The sequence below is a fragment of the Macrosteles quadrilineatus genome, unplaced genomic scaffold (assembly GCF_028750875.1).
Source record: "Macrosteles quadrilineatus isolate MER2022 unplaced genomic scaffold, UCM_ALF_1.0 Scaffold_1__1_contigs__length_201487025, whole genome shotgun sequence".
In the NCBI taxonomy this organism is placed as follows: Eukaryota; Metazoa; Arthropoda; class Insecta; order Hemiptera; family Cicadellidae; genus Macrosteles; species Macrosteles quadrilineatus.
Window position 1 is genome coordinate 100,180,894 of NW_026542594.1, and position 12,688 is coordinate 100,193,581.

Consider the following 12,688-nt stretch of genomic DNA (forward strand, 5'->3'; position numbering starts at 1 on the left):
AGCCAAAAACGACTATGTTGGTCCCTCATTCTTTGGAAATGTCTTGGTCAATAATAACTTTATAAGTTACTTTATGGACATTATATTTTATTTTTGATTATTGAATAACCTTTAACATTATTAAAGTAGCAGAGTTATGTGATTTGTATGTTTATCAACGGTGGTTGTTATCCTGTCAAATCATTGAACCTACTTATATCATGAAAATCATTCATTTTCATTTCATAACCATTATTCATCATAGAAAACAAAAAACGCAAATTTGATGCAAACACTGCAAACCTACGTTTTTTTACAAATTCTAGAACCAGCACAGATCGGTGTTTTATGGGTAAAAATTGTGTTTTTTTTTCGTTTATGGCTTTCAGAAAATACTTTTTCCTACAGTCACCCGATAAAGTTGGCTTCCTTGTACTGTTTATAGTACAGAAAGCTGCTAATTGCTGCATATATATACTTTGCCGTACGGTTTATACTTTGCCGTACAGTTTATACTTTGCCGCACATCAGGATTCCATCGAAACAACACAAAACAGCGTGGTTCTATTATGCACGTAATCCGTGTACGCTTGGAAATAGGTTGGCAACACTTAAAGATAATAATACTATGAGCAGCTGATTGACTATTATAACTACGATTTAACCTGTCATTTCGTGTTTATAGTTTCGGTATTTCTGAACTTTCTGGACTTTTCTTTTAAACGTTTTTAAAACATTCCTACGATCTTAATAAACATGAAAATACCTTTAAAGCATTTTTTTAGGCGCGGAAACCACTTCAAATTACAAAAAAATACGGAACTATATTCTCAAAACGCGGAGCACATTTCTTGCCGAGGAAAAATAGCGGAGTGATACGGACCGCGGGTACTACTTTCTCTAAGGCACCATTTGTGTTGCCAGCTGAACCTAAAAACGTGTCGTATAGTGTTTGAAAGACTAATTATTTATATGCTTTATAGTGACTGTAGGAAAAATATAATGTGTAACACGAGTGAAAAAGGCCTTTGCTGCACTCGAGATCATTCCGCACTCGCCTGCGGCTCGTGCGTAAACATTGCTCTCGTGTGCAGCAAAGTGCCACTTTCACCACTAGTTACACAAATAACTATTCCATTATATCTTTAAACCATTTGAATAGCTTATAAAAACAAATAATTTGGTTTAGCCTATTGAAGTGTTTGTAAGGTTATTGGTTATGGAGAAAATAAAAAAAGTAAATTTAAAATTCCCATGTTATTCTTATGGAGAATGAATAAACTGTTATAGTTTGTTTATTTATGGATATATTTTGATAAAACCTGGCAAATTTATTTATTTTATAATAAGCTAAACATTTTACCAAAACAGACTTACCCTTCCTGTAGCAGCAAACCTAGGTACTCGTTCAACCCAATGTTATTTAAATAGATTTTTTAAAATCAAATCAGGGAAATGGAAACTCACTTAGTCTTCAGGTTTGCTGCAGCCCGCATATTTACTTTTATGAATCTTTGTTACTTAAACTTTAGCTGGGACCTAATAGAGCGTTGTGGCATTGTTCAGGTTGCAAATCTTCCGATGAAAGTTTGCTGCAGATGGTAGAAATACCTTTGATCAAGATATCTGACCTCAGCCCCCCCTATAAGCGGCAGATAGATAAGGGTAGCTAGCTGGACTGTTCCTCCGTACCTCAGGTTAATCTATTGTGATTGTTGACTCAGGTGTGGCCCTTCTCTCTGGGTTGTATTGTGCTGTATACTACTGCTACTGTTAAGTTGTATGTTCTAGTGTTGTATTTTAACTTGCTGGTTTTGTCAATGAATATATTATTTCGGTGGCTGGTTCAACTCTTAGCTGGATTTGTTCTAATATGGTATTTGAGTAAGTACTAATATCAGTTTTCTGTTGTTATTCTGATTGCGTGATTTTTTTTTTGCTGCACTCAAAAATGATGAATAAGTAATTTTTGTTCTCTCCAATAGTGTACAGCCTTTGTGTTAGTCCAGGAGGAAAATTACTGGTTGACATGTTTATTCTTCAGCACAAAATGTAGAGGTGTTAGTTATTTCAGCTGAATTCCTTCGGTATATTACGTTCTTAAGCAGTATGTTTCTTAAGACATTTAGTTCTTATTTAATAGCCTCCTAAACAGATTTATTTGTTACTGTTCCAGACTAGAGAATAAAGATCTAACCCAGAACCTTGACTTGGTCATAAAACAACTTTGCATTTGAATCTGCTGGTGTCTAACGCTGTTGTCAAACTTGGCTAGATGTGAGGGCAGTAGGGGAGAGAACTTGCATTGCTGTACCTTTTATATCAACTGATCATTATATATATATTAGTGATGGGGCAATTAATTCCAGAATTGGTTAATTCCGATACCAACTCTGGGCTATGCTAGTATCGATTGAAACTATCGAATTGAAAATATCGATTAATAATCGATATTTTAAAGTATATAAATTATGAAATTAAACTTTTATAACCTAACCTAACTAACCAAACTTGGTGATGATGAAAATATCAAATGAAGGTTTACTAATTGAATCGATAGTTTCAATCGATATTAGCATAGCCCAGTTAAGAAACTGTACCCCAATGAATGTTCCATATTGCTTGAGTTATAAACTGAATAGCAACGTCAATAAAGTCAATATCAAAGTCATCTTCAATATTATCATCATCAATATCACTTAAATTACAGAACCATATAAAAGTCACAGAGTTTGTCACAGCACTCGAACGGAGATGATAACCCATTTTTGAACAATTCACTACACACATGCACAGCAGTCAACAACAAAACAATTCCTTAATCACAAACTCATGACAGCTGTTTCAGTTCAGTCTGAGAAAAACAACATATAACGATAAAAATAAATCAATAAACGTCCGTCTTCACTAACCACCAGCATTGTGCAAGCAAGCGATTTTGGGCGGATGACACTCGTATGCATTAGAAAACCCTTCTCGATGGGCGACTCTCTTGGTGGGCGACACTTAGAGGGTTAAAGGATCAACCATTGATTAAATATACTCACAGAGTGTGTTTATAGTCAATGATATTATACACTATGATCAGAAAGTTATCAAGCTCTTTAGCTGCTCATGAAATGTACATCAAGACAATCAAGAGTAAAAACCCCGAGTTCTATTTGTACCATTGACTATATACACTTTGTGAGTATTATATATATTTATATATTCAATGCTTGTATCATCTGGCCAATCTGGCAACATCGCTCTCGATCTAAAAACATGGCGGCAATTGAAAAGCCTCTATCATTCAGTAGTGTTCTTCTGGTTGTTAGTTGAACATGTAATTTGTTTTGAAATACAAAGGCCCACTATTATGGATAATAAAACAATTAGGAATGTGAGCTAATGAACTTGGAAATATTTATATTAGCTTACTTCAGAGTATTCCAAATAAACTATGACATCCCACTCTTTACAACCGTCAACATCAGTCGAGCTTTGCATAATAATTAACCTCCTTTTTCAGAATCGGTATCAAGTACAATGAACCGAATTTATTAAGTATCGGCGATTTTCCAATACCGGTATCGAGAACCGAATCGGCCCATCCCTGATTTACATGTAACCGACAGCATCGCTCCTAGATTCTGGTGTAGTCACTAACAGATGAAAATGCAATTGTTTTAATGTCTCAGTGAGACTTCTGGGTTAGTTCTTATCTGTGCTCAGACTGTTTTCTATCAAATATTTACCCCTTACACAGAGCTTCAATAAGCTATTTTCCAAAACCTAACCTAATTTCCCATCGCAGGATATCCTGATTTGGATGATGACATTAAAATGCCAAACTTAACTTTGGATGAAAACACCAATATAGAGACCAGTAGACAGTCCTATGATGCCATTGTAAGAAACCGCCAGGTATTGTGTGCTGTGTGTTTGTTTATTGGGCGTTTGGGGATGGACTTGGTTATTGGTCTTGTACTAAGTAAAAAACAATAAAAGTAATAAATTTAGATAAATTTTACTAACATTTGTTTTCTAAATGTACTTAATAGTGCATTGTTTGGATTGGTTGGTCAAATTTGAGGTATAAACAGAGAAGGCTTTTTTAGAAACAGAGAAGCAGTCAAACAAATTTATAAATTATATATATATATTTTAAAACAAAACTATGTGGACTGTCTCAAAATGTATTATGACATATTATGAGTAGGCAGGTATACTTTTGTCTGATTTCTACGGCTATATGTTTGAATGACTGAGGTATTGGTATTATTAGTCTACTAAATTTATATTTGATGCATTATTTGTTTATGAAATACGTTCAGATAAATTTAAGGAGTAAACTTAATACTGCTTCTCTGTAAACTCATTACATATCTAAAAGAATGATCTGTAAAATTTGGGTTTGTATGTTATTCACAGATTCATTTCACTTTCACATGCCATCAAACAGCCCAATAATTGTCAACAACTTTTGTTGTTGTTACTGTCTGTCAATAAAGTGTTTTCATATAATGTAGTTGTATCAACAAAGCAACTGTTTATTTATACACTTAACACGTTCACTGCGTTTCAAGATCCCGAAGTCTCGTATTGTACCCAGCCCATAGTGCAGGACCCATTATTTGGCTTTTTCCCTAAATTGCCACATCAATATTTCGGCGTACAGTTATCTTAAAGAAATCAAACTTGTACATACAGAATGCATTTTTATTGACAAAACAACTAGTAAACATGAAATGAACGAGATAAATACATCTCGTAATGCACTGAAGTTATAAACCTTTCTTTAATTACAATATGGGATCTCATATAAAAAATAGTTGCTCCAAGCGCCACAGGAGGCTAATGGGATGTTGTAATTACCGTGTGTATTACGTGTAATTACATGTGTCAACAATGTTTTCACAATAAGATTCAAATCAGATTGGATAGAAGCCTTGGGATAGAAGATTCAGTAATGCATTGCAGTTGCGTGATGGCGAGCCGCGGCCAGTGGTGGGAACAGCTAATGCGCTGTGTGGATGAGTGTGCGAAAACCTTAAAATTTGGTTTCGTCCAATGTATTATAGCACGTACTGTGTCCCGTTCGTCATGGACATAGTTTTATAAAAACCCAACAGATAGCAGCACTAAACAAAACTCCTAGCAGGCCTTCAGTATGACCAAATGGAAGGAAAAAGCATGGGCAAAGTACCCGGATACACCATTTAAAAATACTACCAAAAAGGGTTCAATACAATTTTGAGGTTAGGTTCCTTCCACAATGTAAGGAACCTAATTTCCTTCCTACAGTCATTATCATTGTTCTATTCAATGTCAATAAATTCAAGCCTAAACCCCACACTACAATAATATTTGGAACAGTCCCCACTACCGATAAAATATTCGGATCTGAAAACGAATTGAGGTATAAAACTGGCACAATAAACGGCAAGCAAAACAACGTCCGTCTCAGGGCAATGGCTAACCTCACACTGGAACAATAGTTTGTAAACGGCGCTTTGACGGTTATACTCGTTCCGACTAAACGTACTGGCGGTGATGATATGACTCGTCATGTGCGGCCAACATGTTAACAGAGCATTCACTAAATACTTGGGACGTTTCCTCAAATCTATCAATTAATATTTTTAATATCCTTGTGCAGTGCTGGATTTAAGGTACTTGCGGCCCTAGGCCAAATTACTTGAGCGGCACCCAACCCTATGGTGGAAATCCCCTGTGATAGTGGTGAAATTGTGAAAATCTCCCACGATCATCATCATTATCATCCTCACCCGCAATTGTGGATTAAATCTAGAACATCTCCCTCGGGCCGCAATCAAGGGGACATCATCATCAACACTCGCAAACGCGGCAAAATCATGAAAATCTCCCACGATTATTATCATTGTCGTCGTCGTCCCCTGCTGCGATCATGGATGAAATCGTGAACATCTCCGGTGGGCCACAATCTCGGGGAAATCATCATTGTCACCCACGATCATGGAGAAATCGTGAACACTTGCCATAAATTAAAGGAATATTGTCACCGACACCCGCAACTGTGGTATAATCGTGAACATCTCCCACGGGCTGCAATCACGGGGACATCATTGTCGTAACCTGTGATAGCGTCAATCCGATGGTTTAGATAAATAAAAATTTGTTTGTTCTAAAAAAATGCTTTATTTGCCAATACTCTGTGGCCCCCTTGCGCCTAATTGGCCCAGTGGTAAATCCGGCACTGGCCTTGTGGGGTTTTGATGGTTACCTGGAAATAATACTTGATGATAGCTTACTCCAGTATTAGTTTTGTTTTAGCACGTGTGAAAGAGTTGATTCTTGTATGATCAGGGCTGTAGATGTGTTTGCCCCCATCAAGCTCTCCCCCCATCTTCACTTACTATCACTTATTTAAACCCTTCTTCTTCCAGGTTATTTTACTTTCTTGAGGCATTCTTTCTTCCTTAGGGCTTCAAATTCGTTAAAATGATTCTATTTTAGCAGGTTGATTTATTTGCGTTCCTCTCCAACTACCTTGAGAGGTAATTTTTCTCTTTTTTGCGCCCTCAACAGAACTAAAACTGCTCCCTCGCCCATTTAAAAATCAGCCCTGATCCCAAAGAGCGATCAACATTATAACACCCTTGTAGAAAACTTGTATGCTATATATATGAGTCAAAATCCAAAAATACTTAAAATTGGTAGTCCTATTGTTTTTTTTAATGAAATATTTACTTTTCTTACAAATGTTTAGCTCATAAATAAACATTTTATCACTAGGGTGTAAAGTGACTCTTTTTGAATGATCAAGGCGAAGCCGAGGTCGGGAAATAAGGGAGGATTAAAAAGACACCTTTTGTCTGTGTGATGAATTATATTTTTCATCATATTAAGCACTATTATTTAAGCAGACTAAGGTAAAAAACTATGTAAAGATGACCTCTCAAAACGACTTCCGACTTGTTTTCAATTTTGCTAATGTAAACAAGCAGCTGTTTAGTAAATTATTCAATTATTTAGTCTGTTACGATTGTGTAGACTAAACATTGTACTATTGATATGACGAACTATTGATAAGAATGCAACAATAAGCTACAACCTTAAATTCTACATTTATCTATATATTAATACGCAAGCAGTTTTCTTTTCACAGTCATAACTCAATAACGGCTTGATGGATTTTAAAGTTTGAGGTGTCAAATCAAGGGTATTTTCATGTAGATGTGCAAATACGTCTAAGAATATTAAGAAAGGGCACCACTCAAGTACACTTGAGGGCTAAAGTTTGGAAGGCGGCACTATCTGTTGACATTAGATCAAACTCATTTCCTTTTGTTTACAAATAACATATGGACATAGTTTGAAATAGTTTTTAAGGTTAACCACAGACTCCAGGACTTAAAACTTTCAGAGCAAAGCTAGAATTTATATTTTGTTAGAAATCTGTTAACTAAGTCTGGTTCATAATAAAGAGTTTCCCAGCAATACTAGACAACAAAGTGTTTGTAATAGTTAAATCATAGACAAAAAGAATAAATAATAAATGTTTAATTCTTTTTGACTATGGATAAATTGATTTACCTTACATCGTACTTTACTGATTATCATGTAGTTACAGTTCGATGCAATGAAGTGAATGTTTAAAAGTGATTATTCACAGGGCAGTTATCCGTTACATTAACATATTATCATGTAATTTACAATGTGTATCAAAACTCCAATTCCTTTATAGTGTTTTCTGTTGTTTGGTTAACTTTCTTATTTCATTTCAAATTAAAATCAAATGCTGCCAGTACGACGAAGAACTTTGAGTGGCTTGAGGGAACGCAAACATGACCGCTTGCATCACCTCTCAATTGAACATTTGACGGGTACATAGTGGTAGTACCACCGTTGTGATACACCCAATCTCGGACAAATGAACGTTAAATGTTTACATTGTAGTGGCTTACATTTTAATCAAGAAAAGACTGGCCGAGACAGTTAAGTTTTTACTCTTTGTTGCCACAAATGAAAGGTTCGTTTACCTCATTTGTGCAATTCACCATATCTTCAGGATCTTATTGGAAACTCCCAATCTGAAAAAAGGACTGTGAGACTTATATTCAGAAATTATTTGGATAAAATTCATCAATTCAATTCTGCCTTTACCATGGTCAGCTCCGAAGCTCATTAAGATGAGAAAATCCCACAGGGGATCGACAATTTCAAGATTCATGACAAGTTTTACCACCGAGTAGGTCCTCTAATTTCTCAAGAAGGTGATGATCCTAAATACGCATAGATATATAAGCAAGTACAATAATGTCACTAGAACCCAAAGGAGAATTAAGCACAATTCAAATAAAAAATGCAATGAAAAAATATGCGGGAAATAGGGGCACAATGCCCATTTGCAAATCTTTGAAGACACTTGGGTTGGGGCCCCTAATTTAAACACGCCTAAAACAGAACATATCGTAGAAATAATTTAACAATGCTAGAATAAGAGTAGTAATGGTTGGCATCAAGAGAGGAATTGAGCTACATTATGTCAAAAACTCACTTTACAGTGTGTGGTTGACATCTACGTGCTCATAGAGTGCACCCGCCTACTATACATAAGAGATATCCACCAAAGCAGTATGAGAGTGAATGTAAATTTAAATATTGTAGATTACTTTTATATTTTTTACATAATAATATTTTTTATTCTATAATCAGTCATATAAATTATTTCAGAGTGACTCTTTGATTAAGGTCTTGCTGTTTATGTTTTTTCTTTATTCTTTTAATACAAGTCTCAGTTTTGCTTGATTTTGAACAACGGTTATCTAGTTATTTATAAATCTTAAATCAATCCATGCATAATTTTGATACATGTGATTGCCTTGACATTTACAACAGTTGACTTTTACCTCCAAGGGACTAAAAAGTCTTTTTCCTACAGTCACCCGACAAAGTTGGCTTCCTTGTACTGTTTATAGTACAGAAAGCTGCTAATTGCTGCATATTTATACTTTGCCGTACGGTTTATACTTTGCCGCACATCAGGATTCCAACGAAACAACACAAAACAGCGTGGTTCTATTATGCACGTAATCCGTGTACGCTTGGAAATAGGTTGGCAACACTTAAAGATAATAATACTATGAGCAGCTGATTGACTATTATAACTACGATTTAACCTGTCATTTCGTGTTTATAGTTTAGGCATTTCTGAACTTTCTGGACTTTTCATTTAAACGTTTTTAAAACATTCCTACGATCTTAATAAACAAGAAAATACCTTTAAAGCATTTTTTTAGGCGCGGAAACCACTTCAAATTACAAAAACATACGGAACTATATTCTCAAAACGCGGAACACATTTCTTGCCGAGGAAAAATAGCGGAGTGATACAGACCGCGGGTACTACTTTCTCTAGGACACCTATTTGTGTTGCCAGCTGAACCTAAAAACGTGTTGTATAGTGTTTGAAAGACTAATTATTTATATGCTTTATAGTGACTGTAGGAAAAATATAATGTGTAACACGAGTGAAAAAGGCCTTTGCTGCACTCAAGATCATTCCTCTCGTAAACATTGCTCTCGTGTGCAGCAAAGTGCCACTTTCACCACTAGTTACACAAATAACTATTTACTCTTAGGGAGTAAAAGAGCTACGTTATACCCGCAACACATCTTTAAAAACAGCTGTTTTTGCTGCAATGTGACAAAAAATATTTTGTGAAAATGTAAATAGCACATGATTTTTTTGTAGCCAATGGCAGTTCTCAAACCTTGTCAAGGGGGGGGGATAGCGGGGGTAATCTACACCAGGAGGGGCTGCAAGGGGCCCTCTCCCAGAAAATTTACTAGAAGTCTAGAACTTTGTTCAAAAGCCTCTGTTAGGTTTTTATGACAAATAATTATGTTTAAATTTATATTTCCAGGCTCCATTAGGGGGAAGGCCCCCTTGGAACCGCCACTGTTTGTAGCTTAAAGTAAAGAGTCAGTTGGAGAAAGTTGTTGCCTGACCATCAGGTCACGTCAAAGTTGTTGCCCGATGTTCAGGTAGCGCCACTGTCACATAGCCCAAAGCCATGGTGGTTGTTAGGATTTGAACCTGGGTATTAAAGAGAAGACTCATTTATTAGCATGAGATGCTTAAAAATACATATTGTATTTTATAGATATACCATCATTCTCAAATCTTAACCCACTCTAAATAAAAGACATGGGGTAAAGTAGACAAATTTAAAATGATTTGTTATGAAAATAATTGGGACGGATAAAACGCCTCTGACAAAATAGTTAGTTGTGCTGTCAAGTGTCGACTGTCGGTGGGTGACTCATGTATTACTTTGCTGGTTTCAGGTGAGGAAAGTGAGGTTAGGCAGGGTTTAGTACAAGTAGGCGTAGGCGCCCCAGTGTAGGTGGGTCTTTGTGTTACTCATCACATCTGCACCTAGCATGTCTTTCTCTCACCTCATCACTACGGTTACCACCATGTTTATGTAGTCAAATTGAAAACTAACATTGTTGAAACAATCAACTGGGTGGAACTTATTGTTTTGAAGGTCTTAAGTACAGAATAGTTGCTTTTTGCTTCAAGTTTGCTGTATTTGTTGGGTAATAGTGCTTTTGGTAAAATTATACTAAGTTATTGTACAAAAATCTAAAATAATTAAATTGCAAGGGTAGGATTTAATGTATTTTAAATCTAGTGTTTATATTTGTAACGCAACTTTAGTGTGCAGGCTGAGTCTGAAATTCACTTATGTATTAATCGACTATATGCATATTAAAAAACTTTTCTGGATACAATATCATCTTGTAAATAATAAAACTTGTTATGAAATTCAAAAAATATAAACTATATATATATACAATTAATTGTTTAAAAAAATACATTATTAAACTCTAAAATTGCTCATTTTATTTTTGGTCAAACTAAAGCTGTTCATTAAAAATAATTGCCATACTAAATAACTCAAGTAGCTCAATATAAAAAATAAATCCTTTGATGTGTTTGCACAATGTTGATATTTGACAATGTTTGCTCTGTTGTTAAGCAGGTCAGGACAACCCTGGCCTCCCCACCCACATTTACGCAGACGACCCAGCCTTGAGTCAGAGTGTGGCGGAGCTCATGTCGTAGTGGCGTTCCTCGCATGTAAATAACTGTAAATAAATACAACTGTACATTTGTGTCATTATTGTTGAGTTGGTATAATTGCTAAGTACATATCTACAATCGTGTTTCCCTTTTTGTACGGAGAAAAAAATATTAAATAAGTGTGTGTCATTTAAAAAGTCACTATGCCATTGTGTAAAATCAAATTTTTACGAGACGAGTGATGAGTTTTATTGGTTTTTTAATCACATGTTTGTTTTGATACTTTAATTTTTTGTTTGTTTTTGCAAACAAGGTTGGGAATTACTTTTTGAATCAATCTGTTCCTGGTACCGATAGTTGATAGAATGACTCTGGTGCTATTACTAAAACCATTGACTATTGTGGGTTACTCATAATAAGTCAGTATCAATGGTAAAGCCATTGTGTTTTGCCACCTTAAAACTATATAAAGTCAATAAAACGTAAAAGTCAAAAGTAGTTAAAATAGGTCATTCTGTTCACATGATTGAACAATTCAACGTCATACCATACTATGCATTAAAACTTCTTACAGTTCAACTCGACTTTATAAAATAAGCTAAATAATGTGTATATTTTCATTTTTGTAAATAAAGTTGTATTATCCTTTTTTCTATCAGTCTATGTGATGTAAAAGTATTTAATGTGTACAGACAAGTATGAAGTATCAGCCTGCAAGTTCCTTAATATGTTTAGCTGTATGTGTCAGATTATAAATAGTTGTAACCTACTTTTGTTGGTTAACTGATAGACTGTCATGAGAGATACTTAAATGTTACAATATGTTTCTGTCTCAAATATAAATTGTTCTCGTTTTATACTTGAAATAATTGGCGGTTGATTGTACAAGTTTTTAACGTTTACTGTCTTCTGATTAAACTGCATCAGCTAATTTCTTTGTTACAAACTTAAATATGTATTAGTAAAACATTTTATATAGGTGTCAAACTAAAAATCTTAATGTGTAATTAGGACTGACTATTATCAAAATGTATCATTTTTAAAGACTGCTGTTAGTTTATTTTAGATATTGTATATTATATTAATTTTTGATTAATGTCGTAGTGGTAGCATTAATGTATTCTTCTATAAATGTGGTCCAACCCAAACTACTTTGTTTTCTTATCCCTTAATACCAAAATCACTACATTGGACTTTGTACTAAACAGTTTTTATTTCAATTTAATCTTATAGTGTGGCTACAATTAACAACAACAAACCACATCTGTTTGTTTTATGTTTCATTGGTAATGTACAGAAATCTTGTTTTGTCATTCACACCTTTTGAAACTAGTCCTGTATTTTACAGTTCAGTTACGTTATTCATACGAATCATTAAACCACCTAGGCTACTAGCCTTGATTTAGAAACAAGCATGTATATAATTTTGCATCTCACATTAGCACACTAATGGGGCTACATTTCAACAAGTGGTGCGTCTGTTATACCAAAACATTGTACAATAGAGTCACATCAATCTTGTCTCCAATATTATCAGATCTTAACACTCCTTAGTCCTTATACACCACACAGCTGGACCGTTGCCGCACCATGCAACCCCGGCTTGTCAATTAGACACTTAAAATGTGTACAGTATAGAGTATTCGAAAA

The 12,688-nt window shown here is 34.9% G+C and overlaps 1 protein-coding gene across 11 annotated transcripts in view; it reads left to right on the forward strand.

Moving 5' to 3' along the window:
- The window catches only part of LOC128996897 (protein spinster-like), a 106,649-nt gene extending 94,469 nt beyond the window's left edge, over positions 1 to 12,180 (forward strand). For 2 of the 11 annotated variants that reach the window (XM_054422544.1, XM_054422460.1), the window contains exons 10-11: positions 3,776 to 3,885; positions 10,995 to 12,180. In XM_054422544.1, the coding sequence (XP_054278519.1) occupies positions 3,776 to 3,885; positions 10,995 to 11,051 (167 nt within the window). In that variant the 3' untranslated portion in view covers positions 11,052 to 12,180. Of the gene's footprint in view, positions 1 to 1,545; positions 1,677 to 3,775; positions 3,886 to 10,296; positions 10,356 to 10,994 lie in introns of those variants that run through there. The other 9 variants (XM_054423095.1, XM_054423041.1, XM_054422833.1 and 6 more) reach the window with 8 other exon arrangements.
- Positions 12,181 to 12,688: the final 508 nt, after the last annotated feature.